The sequence below is a fragment of the Cervus elaphus genome, chromosome 3 (assembly GCF_910594005.1).
Source record: "Cervus elaphus chromosome 3, mCerEla1.1, whole genome shotgun sequence".
Taxonomy (NCBI): Eukaryota; Metazoa; Chordata; class Mammalia; order Artiodactyla; family Cervidae; genus Cervus; species Cervus elaphus.
Window position 1 is genome coordinate 24,844,049 of NC_057817.1, and position 18,947 is coordinate 24,862,995.

An 18,947-nucleotide genomic window follows, 5' to 3' on the forward strand; every position below is an offset into this window, starting at 1 on the left:
CTCATCTGTAATAAAAGATAATATCTTGAAAGAGACACGTGCACCCCAATGTTCATCGCAGCACTGTTTATAATAGCCAGGACATGGAAGCAACCTAGATGCCCATCAGCAGATGAATGGATAAGGAAGCTGTGGTACATATACACCATGGAATATTACTCAGCCGTTAAAAAGAATTCATTTGAACCAGTCCTAATGAGATGGATGAAACTGGAGCCCCTTATACAGAGTGAAGTAAGCCAGAAAGATAAAGAACATTACAGCATACTAACACATATATATGGAATTTAGAAAGATGGTAACGATAACCCTATATGCAAAACAGAAAAAGAGACACAGAAATACAGAACAGACTTTTGAACTCTGTGGGAGAATGTGAGGGTGGGATATTTCAAAAGAACAGCATGTATACTATCTATGGTGAAACAGATCACCAGCCCAGGTGGGATGCATGAGACAAGTGCTTGGGCCTGGTGCACTGGGAAGACCCAGAGGAATCGGGTGGAGAGGGAGGTGGGAGGGGGGATAGGGATGGGGAATACGTGTAAATCTATGGCTGATTCATATCAATGTATGACAAAACCCACTGAAATGTTGTGAAGTAATTAGCCTCCAACTAATAAAAAAAAAAAAATTAAAAAAAAAGAAAAAAAAAAAAAAAGATAATATCTATCTTATAGGACCTGCATGTGTGCTAAGTCACTTCAGTTGTGTCCGACTCTGTGTGACCCCATGGAATGCAGCCTGCCAGGCTCCTCTGTCCATAGGGATTTTCCAGGCAAGAATACTGGAGTGGGTTGCCATATCCTCCTCCTAGGGGTTCTTCTCAACCCAGGGATCAAACCCAGGTCTCCCGCATTACAGGCAGATTCTTTACTGTCTGAGCCACAGGGAAGCCCAAGAATACTGGAGTGGGCAGCCTATCCCTTCTCCAGGGGATCTTCCCAACCCAGGAATCAAACCGAGGATCTGCTGCATAGGATAATAGGGACTAAATAACTCTCATGAGGGTTCCTGGTATATCAGAAATATCAGCTGTTACTATTAAATATGGAATCTATGATATTACCAGCATTTCTTATCTTTGATATTGTCTGATCAATAAAGTTTTGGTGAAATGGGGGAAAAAAACTGGATTGATGGGAAGAATCAGAGAGTTGAAGGAAAGAAATACTAATATACTAACATATATTAGTGGCATGAGATTATTTGTAAAGCTTCCGCTTAGTTTGAACACTCACCTCCCTGAAATCACCATTTAAAAAGTAGGAGTCATATATCCTGTGCTTACATGCAGCTGTGTGGCAGCCTTCTTTGCTCACACGGGGAACATTATCCGTCATAGCAGGAGAAAATAAGGCCATAGCAATAAGGTACAAGCAATCCTGAAGCTTTCTGCAACTAAGATCACTTGACTTTTCTAAAACTTGTGGTCTCTGTAATGCTTCCACAGCAGCGTCAGAAGTGGAGATGCAGTTGTTCTGAAGCACCAGGATGGAGCCACGGTTTTGCAAGTTCCATCCCGCTGGTGTAGGGTAAGTCAATAAATCCTGCTGTGCTGGGTTTTATCAAGTGAATGAGGAGGTTGGGCTGAGTGATTTCTAATGCCTCCTTTAGTTCTCAACTTTAATGATTCGAAAACTACATTTAAACTAAAACCATTAAAAGACACACATCAATTTTCAAACTTTTCAAACTACCCCAAAGGCCCCCATTTAAATGTCTTCACCCCAACTTTTGTTAACAAATAAATCATACTGGACTAGTGAACGATCTCATTATTTATCCCTACTTGCCCCCAGCCCCCCTGGCCCCTAGCCCTGCCCCTAGAGTCCTTCCCACAACCTAACTGGGAGTTACAGAGGAACTACGCTTTATTTTCCTCTTCCTAACAGTGAAGCTATTGAAAGAAAAATTAAATAGTGCAAAAACTACTCATTTACATTGAAATCTGTTTATTTATGACTGTGGATACATCTAAAGACCAACAGAAAGAGGAGGGAAAATGTTTCCAATTACTCCTTCTTTATTTATTATATGTGTTTTCCTGATGTGAAATTACACTTGTCATGCAATTCAAATCAGAACTTCTTTTCAGATTAAGTGGGGGGAAAAAACACAAAACAAAAACCAAGCTATTCTAAGTTTGTTAGAAACCAAGTCTTTAATTGGTTTACTTTAATTCCTAAGGTTTTAATGATAATAATATATGACAAAGTATATCAACTGTTACAAATATGTTACCAAGAAACTTACTTAAAAAAAAAATGTGATTTAAGTAAAACAAAGGTTTCAATGGAATCCACAGGAGCTAAAAAGAACAAGCACTGATATCATTTCAAACTGAAAAAAGCTAATGTGTTTGTTTTCCTTTAAATTTTTATCCAAACAGTCAGGGGAAACTGACTTGCTTTGTTCAGTGTTTATTATTTCACCTTTCCTGAAGCTGAAACTAAAATACTTTGACAAATGGGAGAGTCTGGTAAACAGACCATTCAATGTTAGGGCTTAGAACCACTAATCCATTTGCATTTCCATCTTTGCCCATTTTTCCTGAAGTCACTATCACCATGATTGTTTCTTTACATATAAAAGGGTAATAATACCTTATACAACCTTACTCCAATTCACACTTACATGGAACCAGAATGGATCTATAATACATGCAAACAAAAAGGGATAAGAAGTCTGAAAGAAAACTGCAGAAGAGAGCTATCCTTTCTGGAAATACTATCAAAGTACTTTACTCCACTGATACCCTATTTAACCAATCTGATTTTTATAGCCCCAGTGATAGACTACCTCTGCCTGATGACAAAACTACTTGCAAATACTTTTTTTTTTCCTCTAGAGATCCACAAACACCAGACCCAAACTAAACCACCAAAGTAGTTTTTCCATACTACCCAGAAGAAACTAGGCAGTTCTAGTCTTGAACTTAACTCTTAAACTCCGTCTTTAATAAAAAGGTCAGCACTGCTTTGTAGCTTCCCACACCCAAAACTACTACTTTACATACTTACCCTACAAAACTTCTCTTTGTACCTCATACAGTTTCAATAAAGTATAAAATAAACAGGCTAACATAAACAGGTCTACTTTTAAAATATAGGGCTTTCCCTAAATACCAAATTAGTCTATGCAACTCCAGGAAAAGATGATGCATTTAAAAGAAATGTCTGGGAGAACACAGAAAACTTACCAAAGTAGCATACAAGTACAGGCATTACTAGTGAATACCTGAAATATGAATATACTCATCCCCTTTTGTTTGAACAGGGGCCTGCACGTGGAATTCCCCTGAACCACCTGGAGGACTGGTGGGCCAAAGGTCATCTTCTCCACCTCTTCATACTGGTCCCTCCTCCCTTATTATTTTCCTCATCAACACATTTAACCTTTCCCTCTCTGAATACATCAGCATTTAAAAATCATAAACACCATTCATTTAATTTTATTGCTCTGTTTTAATGCTATTGTCCCACTCTCACTTCCCATTACTTTCCATTGCATTTTTCATATACTAAAGATGCTCTTGTGATAAGGCTGGGAACCCAACTCCTGCTCATGATTATTTCTAAGGCAACAATTCATTAGGTTGCAAACATCCTACTGATAGGTTTAATCCATTCACAGACTGGTGGATTGTCTAATTATTTTTACCTATCAGGTCCTTACAGAAATTAAAAATGCTCAGGAAAAGAAGGAAGGCCCTTTTTGTTACCCTTCCCACATGTGCCCTTTCCCAAACAGAAACATTCCTGGGAAAATTTTTCCAGGAAAAAGACCAAAATTTCATTTTTCAAAGCAATGTCTACCTCACTGATACAATTCTTAATTGCAATTTTATGAAAAAAAAAAAAAATCATAACCTTGGCTAAATTCTAAAACTATATATTCAATTTTTACTATTGAAAAATCATGGGAAAACCAACCAATTATTTCAAAACAATGCCATCTCTTTTTCCCCAAATGTGCAAATATCAGCTATCTCAAAACAATGTATTTTTACCAAGGAAGACAGGATGCGCTCACACGCACGCATGGGCGTGTGTGGGTGTACACACAATCACAGTGTAGGATATTCATTCTTCTATTTCTGGCTAAAAATATGCTCTCTAAAAGTATAAAATGATATTCTGTCACATAAAAACATATGTATTTGATAAAATATTAACTTATCTGTTTTGGCAAAAATGAGACCAAGAATATAGTTGGACAAAAACACCACATTTTAATTCCTAGTACATATTTAAAAGGAAAAAAAAAAGTTGTGTAGCCAAGAAATAAAATCCAATGCTTCTAGTTGATGTTTCAAATGTAGGGTAAGTATGTAAACAAACAGATTTGCCAAAACCGTGTGGCTATGGTTCCAACACAAGAAGCACAAAGTTAAAGAGCCATACAGATTTTTGATGTTTCCTGAGCTGAGGCTGAAAATAACTCACAGGAAAGAGCGGCTGTTGAGATGTACGAGTCCCAGCTCCCACCCTTTAACTGTGCTTAATCTTCCTGGTGCTATGACAACCATGGAAGTGCTCATTAGGGCTACTAATTTATACTTTAATCATTATATTAAAATCCAACAAAACTACCAGATGGTAAATGTAACCCCGGAGAGACAGCTTCTAGGCTGGGTCTGAAGATTTACAACACAAATGCCATACTGGGACTTGAGATTTGAAATGCCTTTCAGCTGCTCTTTAAGCCCAGTTTTGTATTTAAAATAAGGAGAAAACAAAGAATGAAACCACTCTTATTGATGTTAGAAAATGATCTAAATGCCAAATCCAATCATTTCCATTTTATAAGCCACAGGTCAAGTGTCATCATCTCTGTGAAGTCAAACACCCTGCTTGGAATACAACTCAGACAAAGCTTATCGTCCTATAACTCGGTCTCACTGGGCAGAAACTCCTAGGGAGTAGCACCCCCTTCCTTCTCTGAATGCACACTGCTTGATACCGGTCAGCCTTGTGCAATAAATAAACTGAGGACTTGATAGGTTACCCAGGAAAACCCAATTACCACACATTTTCTTTGAAGGGCTTATAATGAAGAAACTAAAACAACAGAGGAAAAACCTGGAATGTTTCCAGGGAAAATTGTTCTGGGTTATAGAATCAGGAAATCTGCCACAATTTTAAGAGGAAAATTCCACTGTTTGGGCACTACTATTTTGTGATCTGTCCCTAACTCTTTAACATCAGAGGCCTAATCTTTAGAAACTTCCTTATGGAAATCACACTTCTTAGTGAAGTGAGAAGGAGCACTTGTCAATTGCATGCCAGAGAGAAAGGCCCACTGCCTGACAATTGTTTTAGATGTATTATGTCTGAAACATATCAAGGAAGAGGGTCACTGTATCCTCCAAGAGCACTGGAATACTCCAAAATGGTTAACTATCTTACTTACAACAAAATTACTTCTGAGAACCCAGAGCAATGACCCAGTGGTAATCTACCTGGGAATAGCTAAAGCTATGTTTCTAAGCATCTAAAATACTCTGACTCCTTGGAAGAAAAGCTATGACAAACCTAGACAGTGTATTAAAAAGCAGAGACATCACTTTGCCAACAAAGATCCGTCTAGTCAAAGCTATGGTTTTTCCAGAAATCATGTACAGATTCGAGAGTTGGACCATAAAGAAATCTGAGTACTGAAGAATTGATGCTTACGATCTGTGGTGTTAGAGAAGACTCTTGAGAGTTCCTTGGACAGCAAGGAGATCAAACCAGTCAGTCCTAAAGGAAATCAACCCTGAATGTTCATTGGAATGACTGATGCTGAAGCTCCAATACTTTGGCCACCTGATGTGAAGAGCCAACTCACTGGAAAAGACCCTGATGTTGGGAAAGATTGAGAGTAGGTGGAGAAGGGGGCATCAGAGGATGATATGGTTGGATGGCACCACTGACTCAATGGACATTAAGTCTGAGCAAACTTACATGAGACAGTGAAGGACAGGAAAGTCCGGCATGCGGCAGTCCATGGGGTCACAAAGAGCTGGACACCACTGAGCGACTAGACATCAATAATAATGTTTCTATGACACCATCCACCTTGACCTTGAGATTTGGCTGTTTAACCCCTCCTTACCATCCAGCCCCCTTCCTCAGTTTCTTCCATCCCTCTTTCCTGAGGTCAGAGACTAATGAGGTGAATCACACAAAGGAGACTGAGGAGGGTTAGGAGAGGGGTAGGAATAGTAAAGGAGAAACAGATTAGTAAAGGAAAAGCAAATTCAGTGCATCCTAATTCCTAACCACCCAGCCCTTCCCTTCTTATCACTGTCAGTGCTTTGCAGTCTTGGCAGCCCAGCCCCCAGTTTCCTCATTCCTTCTTAGTTGCCTCACCCTTTCCACAAACCCTGCTGCCTCAGAAGCAGCAGCTCTGCCCTGCGGCCTTGCAGGTAACTCAGCTCCACCCTGGCCAACTCTCCCGCATCAGCCCAAAGCACTGAGGGGAAGAATTTACCTGGAAAGAGGCAAGGGGAGGCCAGTACAGTAACGGCTAACGTAACGAGGAGACTAAACTGGGGCTTTTATCACCATCGCCACGACTGTTTCTTTGAGAAATACGCTGAGTTTCAAATCATCATGAACTTTTAGAACACAATCCTTTTTTGAAACTGGGGGCTTCCTGCAATTCTTTCCTGAAGAGTTACAAACATGTTGTTATGAATCTGTAAATGTTAAGTTGTTGGATTCAAGAAACAACTACACTCATGAAACATCTAGACCATATGGGCTACCCCAAGCTTGGCAAATGTCTGTTTACTAATCCAGAATCTGCTTGGTTATCTAAGTAGACTATAAAACTAGTAAGTTTCTGTGAACTATTCCCTCTGGAAGATCCAGAACCTCTTCTCCGAGGTCTAAGAAACTGTTAAAGACACTTTTGATTCACTTCAGCAGAAAAATTTTAAACAGGGTTCATCTGTGTTTTTTCTTATCATTTTAGAAACATAGGGTATTTTACTCTAAAACACAGATCTGTATTTTCAACAGCCAGATTATCAAACAGGATTTCCACTTGGACCCACTCAGCTCACCTGAAACAAATGCCCCACTTCGCATTTACCTTATTTTGGGGGTAGCCAGGTATCCTCCTCGGGAAGCTTGAATTCTCCTTTCTCTTTCTACGCTCAATGTTGTTTACACAAGGTACACCCTCCCAGGCAACACAGTTAGCCTGGCCCTGTGACTGAAGGCTTTTGATTCAGCGGGCACATCTTAGGACTCCCCAGCCTGTTCAGGCCTCCCTGCTCCAGGCCTGAACAAAAATCTCCATGGAAAGTGAAATTCAAAAGCAGAGCTCACCCACTCTTTACCAGGCTGCCCTACTTGACAGCTTCAACCTGTCCAAAACCGCCCTCGGTTTCCTGTGGCCTTGAGAAAAAGCCTTTCTTATGAATGCCATCCGGCTGCACTGGCTGGATGTGTACATTAACCCCTTCCATCCTCGTTCCCCCCCCGACCAGAGCAGTAGTGCCCTAAAGGCATAAGAAGCAACCAGATGAAGAACAAGTCCCAGAAGTTTACAGTTTGTATCAGAGATAATGACAAACCCTTCAGATCAAGTCTGAGGGTCAACGGAAAACTTAACACTAAGGGTCCTATCTCCAGTTTCAAGGGAAAAAAACTTCATCTTAGCTAAGGATAGGAGTATGTCACAAAGCCCTGATGGCTCAGACGGTAAAGAATCCACCTGCAATGCAGGAGACCCGGGTTCAGTCTCTAGGTCAGGAAGATCCCCTGGAGGAGAGAATGGTAACCCACTCCAGGATTCTTGCCAGGAGAATTCCACAGAGGAGCCTGGTGGGCTACAGTCCATGGGGTAACAAAAAGTCAGACATGACTGAGTAACTAACGCTTTCCCCTAAATAGTTATCTGGCACCCCAAATCCAACATATCCCAAAAGCAAACTCACTACCCTTATTTCAAACCTAATCCTATCTCAATTGTTGGCATCCACTCACTGCTCAAGCAGAGGAGGCAAGGGCACCCCACTCCAATACTCTTGCCTGGAAAATCCCATGGATGGAGGAGGCTGGTAGGCTGCAGACCATGGGGTCGCTAAGAGTTGGACACGACCGAGCGCCTTCACTTTCACTTTTCACTTTCATGCGTTGGAGAAGGAAATGGCAACCCATTCCAGTGTTCTTGCCTGCAGAATCCCAGGGACGGGGGAGCCTGGTGGGCTGCCGTCTATGGGTTCGCACAGAGTCGGACACGACTGAAGCGACTTAGCAGCAGCAGCATGTCACAAAGAAGCCAAATTCATCCCTTCAACATACACACATACACAATAACACACAAAAACTTGTTAAAAAGAGGGCAGTACCAGCAGAAACTAGCACAACATTGTAAAGCAACTATCCTCCAATAAAAAATTATTAAAAAGGAGGGCAGCATCAACAAAACTGTCCAGTGGTGAGATGAGCAGGCATGAAAATAGAAAACAGATTTTTTTTTTAAGTTGGATACTTTATTCCCCACTGAAATATTTATGCCAAGGGAGAGGTTTTCACCTAGGTACTAACATTCAGAGTAGACAGCTGTAAACAGGATGGAGTCAGATTTAGAAAAGTTAAGGCAAAGGAGGTAAGTCTTTTTGGGTTAAAGGAGGAAGGGCAGAGAGGATTATGAGCAAAGAAAAGTGCCAAGAGAGCATCTGAAAGGTAAAAGAACAATTTATTTTACTTGGTGCAACAACTAAGATTTTGCTTAATCTGATTTATTCAATTCATCCAATAATCCTTTTTTTTTTGAGGCCCTACTATGCGCCACATGTGTCAATATTTCTACAGAAGTCCTACTTTAAGACCTAAGCACTCAAAGGCTTGAAGTTAGTAACCTAAGAAAGAATATAGACTTCCAAAAGGGTCTGTGTGCTTTGTGATAAACACAAAACACTTTCAACACAATGCCAAAGCTCCCTTTGTGACTAGGCAGAGAGAAGGCAGCTGCTCCTGGGGTTAACCCCTTTGCCCTTCTTTTGCTCATTCTTCCATTTACTCAACCAAATCTACTGATCCCTACTAAGCCCCTTGCTTGGCCTCATGCAGGACAAAAAGATATGACCAGAACTCTTCATGGAGCCTGAAACCAAACACCAATCAGACACGGCAATGAACAACTCTACCATAAAGAAGACTGAGATACAGGACACCACAGCATCAAAGCCTAACTGGGAGAGCAGAATAGGAGGCAAACAGTCCCACGAGGTAACTGTGGAAGCTTCAAAAGCAAAGGATTGCTGAGCTGGACCACTGAGGATGGGCAAGGTTTCAAATAAGACAGACAAAGTAGGTAGACCAGGGGTAGAAGTATGTATACAAAAGTGAGAAAGGGCAGGAGTTACATGTTTTTCCTGCATTTTTCCTATATTCATCTGAAGTTAGTAATTAGCCTTCAACAAGTAAAATAAATAATCCTCAAAGAGTAGTGAATTTTGCAAATTTAGAGGTTTTATCTGACAAGGGCACCAAAGGTAAACACATAGATCTCACAAACTTCAGATTTCTTATACCTAGCAAATAAACCTCATTGACTTGGCCAACTTCGTCCCCTAGGGTCTTGCTCTATATTCCAAGTTGGTACTTTTAAGTCAACGACTTAAATGTTACATTGCAAATACCCATCCTGACTACATGATAAAACGAGACTGCACTCTGGAAATAACTTAATATATGCTTAGCTAAACCAGTCTCTCAAACTGGATCATTTGTAGAGACATGATGAACCTAGAGAGAGTTATACAAAATGAAGTCAGTCAGAAAGAGAAAAACAAATATTGTATATTAACCTAAGTATGTGGCATCTAGAAAAATGGTATAGATGATCTTATTTGCAGAGCAGAAATAGAGACGCAAATGTAGAGAACAACTATATGGATATCAAGGGGGAAAATAGGGGTTGGAAGACCTGGAAGACTGGGATTGACACATGTGTACTATTGATACTATGTATAAAATAGGTAACTAATGAGAATACAGTGTATAGCACAGGATATTCCACCCAATGCACTGTGGTTACCTGACTGGGAAGGAAGTCCAAAAGGGAGGGATATACTGTATATGTATGCCTATTCATTCTGCTATATCATAGAAACGTAACATTGTAAAGCAACTACACTTCAATAGAAAATTAAAAAATTAAATGAAATAAACCACTCTCTTGCCAAGTTACTTGTCCCCACCTGTGAGATCTTAACCTATCTCGGAGGGTTGCTGAGGGTTAATTTCAGGGATACACGTGTCTGTCTGACACCTAGGTGTTACCTGGAATGCTGGTGTCTGGGTCCAAGTTGGAGCTGGCCATCTGGAGCTTCATACGGCTCCTGCACCTCATACACATTTGCATCAGTGTCCTCCACACTGCTGGAATTCTGCCATTCCAACTCGGGAGTTTTCCCCATAGCCATCACAAACGGCAAGTTCTCATACTCTGGTATTTCCTCATAGTGGCGTATATTTTCATACTCCGGTGCACAGTCGCTGGTAACAGATTTGCAAGGTGGCTGCAAGGATGACTCCCTGGAGAGCATTTGGTCATCCAGAGACTCGGCTCTTGGTCCATTAGCTGCGCTGGTCTGGCCCCGAAACTTCTTCCTCTTCTTGTGGGATTCCAGGCTATAGTTATCTGCTGAATAGGCTTTGATGGCTTTACCTCTCTTCTCCTCTCCTACCAACAAGCCATGCCAATCACTCTCCCCACCTGCCACTTTTTGCTCCCCACCTGCCAGGCTGCCTGAAGTTGTGTCTCCAAGTTGGCTATTCTTGGACCAAAATTTCTGGAAGTCACTCTTCATGAAACAGATGGACAACTTCATATTGAGTAACTTCTTGAAAGAGTTCTTCTTGTGAGAGTCTTTGCAAGGCTTAGTGCACCTTTCCACATCCATAGCAGATAATGATTTTGCTCTAGGCTTGGTCAGGGCCCTGGGAGTCTCACTGTTTGAGGATATGGTGACAGACTTTAAGGATTCTGGGTTCCCTGAAAAGGGTATGATAGGATGAGGTAATTTCCACACTGGCTTCTCTGAAGCCCGTTTAGGCATATCAAAGGAGGACGACATACCATTGTTTGGGGCACATAAATGCTGCAGGTGATCTCTTTCTAGACCCTTCTCTGAATCTTTTTCTTCATTTGCGGGATAAGAACTTTTCTCCACAAGCTCCTCAGAAGCAGCCTTTTTAAGCACTCCAGCAGCAGGCAAACTGTGTCTTTGAGGTTTTTTGGGGACAATTTTTGAGGAAATTTCATCTTTTATGATAGGTTCCTTTTGCATTTGAGGGGCAGACACTGCCGGGTTAGAGGCAGTAGGCAAATGTTCGTTGCAGGTTAATTTGAGCTGCTTGGGCAGGCTCATAGATAGAGTACTGCATCTTATAAAAACGGTCCCTTTGTCCTCAGCAAGTGACATACCAGAACTATCTCCTGACTTGTCGTCAGAACCCAAATTAGAGTCTGTTTCTAAATGAGGCGCTGTTTCTTCAGAGGAAATTGTTTCAGGACACAAGGCTTTCTGTGAACAGACTAAGTTGTGTCTGTCACCGCTGAAGTCCACATTCAACTCACTTTTAGTTTCTGGCTTCACTTTGTCTACCTGTTCCTGGTTACACAGAGCAGTCTGATGAAAAACACTGATTTTATTGTTTTTCCAACTATCTTCGAAAAGACGAGGCAAGTTGTCTACATTCCCTGGTTCTTCAGTATTTTCACTGGGAGTATCTATATGTCTCTGGCGCAAGAGGCAGGCAACACGTGTTTTTCTGGGCTTGGGAGTTGGAAATTTGGGCGTACATGGCACTAAGTGGATTTCCAAGGGACCAAGGTCTTTGGCTTCTGATTTCTTACTATCTCCATCTGAAGATAAGAAAGGACTCCTTTTTCCATTTTCTAAAGCTTCTTGTTCAGATGAATGATAGCAAGTGTTGTTTTTTTCACTGTCATTCTGATTAATTTCAAAATTTTGAAATTCAGTGCTAGGAAGTTGTAGGTGGCAAGGGTGATGATTAGAAATGTTTTCAAAGCTGGACAGGGAAGGTGACAAATCTGCAAATTCAATGCTGAATTGTCTGTGGGAATTACAGCCATCACTCATTTCTGGACTGTCTGTGGATCTGTGCTTCTGGGGAAAAAGAAAGGGTGACGTCCGTTGTGTTAAAACATCTTTGAGCTTCTCTTCGAGGATGCTTGCCTTTAAAACTACTTTACTCTGGCTCTTGACCCTTTCACCAACAGAATCACATTTATACTGATTTTTTACAGCTGAAGGGGACTCACCAATTTTGTTATTTTCTAAATTCTCATGCATTTCCAGGGGCCCGAAGACAAGCTGCTTGACACACAAATTCTCTCTGTTCTCAAGCTTATGGTTACACCCAGGATGGCAGGAACACACTGGCAAAATACAATCACTGCTTGGATGCCCTCTGTTTCTGCAGTTCGAGTTGTCAGTACTTTCAGGGAATTCCTGTGTATTCTCTTCCAGGTTCACGACGATTTTCCTTGACGGTGTGATGTCCTGGACAGGTGAGGCCTTCGGAACTTTTGGTTTTGGAGCTATGGCTGGTTTGGTTTTCTTTGTTGACTGTGGAACACTAGAAACCAAGATCTCAGGTTTAGGTGCAACAGGAGGTGGAGTTGGCTTATTAGTTGCCACAACAAACTTTGGCTTGGGGGCCACTGGTGGCTTCTTAATCTCTAGAAAGGAGGAAAAAAAAAAAGCCTGATGATCAAAAAGCCAAAGCAGAAGATAAATGATTAAATTCGAGAACAGTTTTACTTTTGACAATGCATTTTACTAGGTAGATTATTATACTACATTATGCAGAGTCAGTATTACTTTTGAAAATTCTGTAAATTGCTCTGCAATTCCAGTACATACAACTTTTGGTATAGTGTACACTGATTAGTAAATCCAATACAGTTTTTCTTCTAACTCCGGAACAGATCACCATATCTTTAGTCAACACTAAATGAAACAACTGGCTTTTGCTTAGATCCGTATAGTAGGAGAAGATACTGTGGTTCATTTGCTGAGTGCCAAGGGCTGAATTTGCCTAAGGTTTACATAGGGTGCAACCCAAAAGTCTCATGTGAATAGCAGTATTCTTCTATCTCAAGGATATACAGTGGAGTTGTAAAAAATACCCTTTATCAATGACCTATCTCACTTGAACCCAAAAATAACCTAAAAGAGAATATAGAAACTAGAAATTTTCCAAACTTAAAAACTGAAAATTATTGATACTGTTTTATTTGAGGCTCTTAATAAAGCTGGTATTTTTCCTGTGCAGGGGTTGTCAAATGGGAATTTTCATTATAATTCTTCACTGAGCTTTATTTTTAGAAAGTCACATGTCTACCCCAGGTGATTATGATGTGTACCCCTCATTTATAACCATGGTTCTAGTGCATTTAAAAGATGACCATAATTCCTATGGTAGCAATTCTTTCTTGACATTATATAAAAAGGACTTAATAAGCACCTATTACATTGTGTTAGAGTTCTACAGATCTGCTCTGGCCTACAGGAACCTAAAACTTCACACAAAAGGCCTATAAAATGAAGTTACACAGTCTGAACATCCACATTTTTTAAAGTTCTTTTATGTTTTTCTATCTATACTATCATTTTTCACTCTGTCATGTTTCTTAAAAGACTTTTGGTAAAAAATATTTTTAAACCTTTCAAAATATCATCTGCTGGACACTGTTTAAGTACTTGGATACACAGAGGCTTTGATTCTTCACTTGGTGGTGAGTTTCTTTTCAACAAAGGAAATTAGTCACAACACTCCAATTCGGGAAGATATTACAGGGACACAAGTAAGGAGAAAAAAAAAAAAAGTAGGGTGCTCTACTTCCTTTTTACCAACCGAGGAAGAATTTCTCAAACCTCTTCAACCAAGGTCACCTGATAACAGATGCCTTCTCATTTAATTCCTCAGTATAATGCTATTAAATGTTCAATAAGCATGTTATTATTTTGCTTGTTTTTTTTAGGTAGAAAAAAATTTTAAACCATTCAAATCCTAATGATAAAGCTGTGTGTCATGGTCTATTAAATAAAACCCTTGATCTATTAAGTAAAGTCTTAAGAGAAAGTATGACTGCCCTAGGCTTCTTCCTAACCTCCCATCTTATTCTAGATAAGGAAGACTGACAGACTGTCACATTGATTTCACTTCTGTAACCATTCTGAGAACATCCTACCTCTGGGCATTTTGAAGGAATAAAAAAAAATAATAATAATAAGTTTTGCAACATGGAAAGAGTTCTGGAGACTGACTGCACAGCAGTATGAATGCACTTACTTAGTGTACTGCTTTGTACACTTAGAAATAGTATAGATGCTAAATTTATGTTAGGTTATTTTACCACAGCCAAAAAACCAAAAAACCAAAACAAAAAAACCTCTCATCTCATTAATCTTTTACTGAATCTTACAGCCTCTTCAGAAATTTCAGGGTCATTCACCCAATCAATTTTTGCTATTTCAGTTCAATCTTTTTTTTTTAATCTTTGGTATCAACTTTACTCTTTTCTTTAAATATGTTTTGTACACGGTCTGCTTCCAAGAATCACAAATCTCTTACTGTTTTAGAAACTCAACGAACTACATGAACTGTGGTTGATTACCAATAAATACAGCACAGCTTCATGAACCTAACTACCTCAACGCATACTCAATGAATTAAATAAAGAACTGTGAACTCTGGCTTAGCTAACACTATTGGAGGAAACCAATAATGTAACTGGGAGAGGTGACTAACCTAACCATGAGTTTTTATGCAGAATCGGTTGCTTCAGTTTCCTTACTTGTAAATGAGGGATCTGAACAGATTACTCTAAAGTCTAAATGATTTTTGAGGTGATAACTTCTGAGATACCTCGTTCAGGAGAACCCTTAGATTCCGGAGCCCTTTGCCCTGTGTGATTTTTCTTCAGTGTACCTCCCTCTGTCTTCACCACAAGAAGACAAGCTCCAGGAGGGCAGGCCCTTTGTCTCTCTGCTGTATCCCCAATGCTGAACAATGGGCCTGGGAGCAGACAGAGTCGCCACATACACATAGTCTTTACTATGTCTCAGTAACAAGATATTTCTTAAAAAAAAAAAAAAAAATCAATATCCATTTAAACATAGAATAATAATATGTTTGTAGGAATCAACTTCAATAGGATTACTGAGTAAATTCTTAATTATTAGTAGGAATGAGTGTTCAACTAAGTCCGTAGTACAGCAATATTTGAAATTCATCATTATTTTTAGTGGCTCTATTTTGAAAGAAACACAAATCAAAAAATAACAAGCCATTATATGATGGTCTTCTCCAATGTCAAACTTGAAATAAATCCAGCACCTTTGGATGTTAATACTGTATCAACAGTCAGACTTGAAACTTTTTAGCGCATAGCAGCAAATCTTTTATTTACACAGCTGTCTGGCTCCAGGGAAAAATAAGGTAAGAGTGTAAAGCACTAGTACCACTTTTCTAACAATTACAAACACACTCGTCATCTATTACACACAGATGGCTGCGGTCCACATGCAACACTTTGAGCTACCAGACCAGCCAAAAAGCAAAGCACAGAACATGTACAGATTCAAAGGGTATAAAATATATTCCTATAATTAGCTTTCTTTTTCTCGTGTACTGATTTAAAAATTCTAAAATCTCTATGTGGGCCTACTCTTTCACAGATGCAGGAAAACAAAGCAAGCTCTTCTTTAGGATACATATAATTTAGATATTCTACATTTTTCTTATGTCCTTAAATTAAGCCAACCAGCCCAAACAATACCACAGATTAGATTCAGTGTAAACAAACATCTCCCCCAGTTGCAAATAATGTTCCTAGTTTTAATGAATTTAAATTTTGTTCCAAAGAGCATCATGAACAGCTTGTAAGAAAGATGAACACATAATTTTGTAAAAAGATGGAAATAAAACCCCAGTTCTTTTCTACATTCTTCATTTAGACATGAGAAAAAATTATAATAAATCTTAACAGATGGGCAAACAAAAAAGTCGTTAATGCTTCTCAGCCAGCTATGCTAAAAACCAACTAACTCAGCTAAACACAGGAAATGTCCCTCTTTTAAACACCACAAAAATGTCTGTGGATTTCTTTAATTGTAAAGTTGATAAATATAAAAATAGCCTGCAATATTTGAGGGTCATTCAAATGAAATAATAAAATTCCAAACTGAGACCTAGATCAGGTTTACATATTTAAATATCAAGTAAATGCTTCTGTATCTATTCATTATAAACTGTTGGGACTGGAACTGAAAGTTAATACATCCAAGGTATGAATTTTAAATGCATTTGACACAGGAAGGAAGAGTTAAAATGGGCTGGAGGGATTTTAAAATCTCCAACCATTTTAAATTTAAATTAAATGTGGCTTGTTCATTACACTGAAGCATAGAAATTTAGGATGAAAATACTTCACCTCAAGTAAGCAGAAAGCCTTCCTTTGGTAAGGAAAGTTTATAAATAATGTAATTCTCAGTATATGATGACATCCTCTACACACACACATAACAACAAAAGGGAAGATCCACAACATCTTCAGAAATACTACTATGCAACATTGCACTCCTTGCTTTCTTACTCCTATTGGCTAACTTCTCAGCTCCTTAGTTTGTAATCAGATTACACCTAGCAGTACAACCTCCAGCATATCTAGTCTTCAGAAAGAACACAAATCAGAACATTTAGGGTGCTGTTTGACAGTTTCAAGTTACAGGAATTTAAAACAAATGGCAAGAAAAGCTAAGAAAATTTAATCTGATACTTAACTGCTGATTCTAGAAGTAACTTTGAAGTTTTATACTATTTTACTATTAAATGTATAATGAAGGTTTATTTCTTTCAATGTGGGCGAAAATTGTCATTTAAAAAAATTTTTAAAAACTTAATACTGAATACAGTATTCAGTTCTGACTTAAAAGTTAACCTATGTTCTTATAAGTGAATATAATACCACTTTAGTAATTATTTGGGAAAATAGGAACTGTTCCTTCTGAACGTTGTTCAGAAAATTCTTCAGAGTGCACACCAAGGTAATACCACAGGCTTTGCCATATGGATGAAGGGAAAGGACCTAGGGAGGTAGACAGAAAATAAGGCTTTGTGTACACTAACCAGGTACACATAGAAAAAAAGTCCACAAAAAAACCGGGTGAACATGAAAAAAAACCTTGGCATCGGCAGTTCTACTCCTCTGATTCTCAGATAACACGGGGAAGCCGACCAGGACAGCAGTAACAATGTCTTTACTAAGTCTCTTTACTAAGGGTCAGGGTTTCCAGTCCTCACTGAGGTTAAAGCCACACAGCCTAGTGGCTAAGTTCAACAGTCCGGGAACGCTGCCCTTTCCTAGAATAACTGATTTCTTAACATGGGAATCTAAACTATTTTCATACGCAGAGGCAAAGTCGCTCAAATTTTAGGAAAGAAAAATAAATGCCCTCTTTACATTTCCCGTTTCTCCTGGAGCTAAGAGACCCCAACAAGGTCTTCCTTTAAAGGGAGGTCCCAAGAGGCACAGGATTTCCAAAGAGCCCCTCTAGGCACGAAGGTATAAGAAAATCGCAGCAAACACCGTCTGCTCCGCACTTGCCACAGTCCGGGAGAAAGGCAGAGGGAACACTACTAACCTATCCCGGCGGAGAAAGCAGCTCCGAGCCCAAAACCTGCAGCGCTCGCTACAAACTTTTCAGCGGCAGCGCGAGCGCCGTCACTTACCGGCGGCAGAAGTCATGATTCCCCTGTGCAGCTCGCTTCCCAGCTCGCCCCCCTTAATCCCCGCGCCCCTTACAGTCCATTGTTTCAAGAATTTGGGCAGAAGACAAAAACCCCCGCAGAGCCCACATTCCGTCCCGAGGGAGCGCGACGCACCCTGAGCGCGGCACAAAGGAAGCTGCCGGCTCTGGGGACCCGGCGGCGCTCCCGGGCGCGAGCGCCGGCGACGGGCAGGCGGGCACGAGCACCGAGCAGCGGAGCTCCCGGCGGACGGCCACGCGCGCGCACAAGCAGTGCTCACCACGGCTTCGCCAGTGCGCGCGGCCTTCTTTAGCTCCAAAAAAAAAAAAAAAATCAGAGCTCCAGGCGCCCCCTGCTAGCCGCGGCCGTAAAAGGCGGACAAAAAGCCCCAACCTCCTCCAATCAGAGGGCCCAAGTTTCATCCCGTTCCCGCCCCTCCCGCCCATATGCTTAAGCTCAGCTCCAATGAACGGGCTTGAAAAGGGGGCGTGGGCTACAAGGCATGATGGGAATTGTAGTTTTCTGCACACACGGACGGGCAGTGGCAGACGCCTGGGTGCAGCCTGTTCTCCCGCCTTCATTTCCCATCGTGCTGAGGCGGGTGGCATGGCGGAGAAGGATGACACCGGATTTTGACGAAGAGGTGGTTTTTGAGGTAAGGGGAAAATGGCGGTGCGTGTGAGTTGCCTTTGTTTGAGAAGGACGAGGGAGAAGGCGAGAGGCCGATCGAGGGAGCGAAGGATCGGGTGACGCTTCTGCCGGCCTTGGTCACCGAATCTCGTCGATTTCCGGGCCTAGTGTTGGCCGCTGCCTGACAGGTGTAGCCCGAGGCGCCCTTGCCTCGCCCAGTCTCTGCCTCGGGCCCTCCCAGAATTCCCAGCCTGGCCGGTGGACACGAGCCCTGCGTGTTCCTTCCCGGGTGATGGATACGCCTTGGCGGGGTGTGGGGTTGGGTAACTGCTCCTGATTGGGGCGGGGCCCAATCGTGCATTTTGGATACTCACCCGTACGATTGTCCTCCCCCTTTTTCGTCCTTGATTTTTTGGGATCAGTATCAAGAAGTGCCCGAGGTCACCGTTCACTGCCGAGGCGTGGCTCTTCGAATGGAGGCAGCAGGTGCTAGTTTTCTAACGTGGTTTAAGATCTGTGTGTGGGACC

The 18,947-nt window shown here is 40.9% G+C and overlaps 2 protein-coding genes across 13 annotated transcripts in view; one reads left to right on the plus strand and one right to left on the minus strand.

Annotated features, from left to right (window-relative positions):
• Window positions 1-18,100, minus strand: part of FGD6 (FYVE, RhoGEF and PH domain containing 6) — a 114,441-nt gene extending 96,341 nt beyond the window's left edge. For both annotated transcript variants that reach the window (XM_043881518.1, XM_043881508.1), the window contains exons 1-2: window positions 17,772-18,100; window positions 10,287-12,714 (exon numbers count right to left, since the gene is read on the minus strand). In XM_043881518.1, coding sequence (XP_043737453.1) covers window positions 10,287-12,714; window positions 17,772-17,787 — 2,444 coding nt within the window. In that variant the 5' untranslated portion in view covers window positions 17,788-18,100. The remainder of the gene's footprint in view (window positions 1-10,286; window positions 12,715-17,771) is intronic.
• A 226-nt stretch (window positions 18,101-18,326) lies between these two features.
• Window positions 18,327-18,947, plus strand: part of VEZT (vezatin, adherens junctions transmembrane protein) — a 67,804-nt gene continuing 67,183 nt past the window's right edge. For 6 of the 11 annotated variants that reach the window (XM_043881628.1, XM_043881614.1, XM_043881604.1 and 3 more), the window contains exon 1: window positions 18,554-18,905. Coding sequence is in view for 4 of the 11 variants with exons in the window: in XM_043881655.1 (XP_043737590.1) it covers window positions 18,409-18,444 (36 nt within the window). In the remaining 7 variants the exon portion in view is untranslated. Of the gene's footprint in view, window positions 18,445-18,545; window positions 18,906-18,947 lie in introns of those variants that run through there. The other 5 variants (XM_043881655.1, XM_043881579.1, XM_043881664.1 and 2 more) reach the window with 2 other exon arrangements.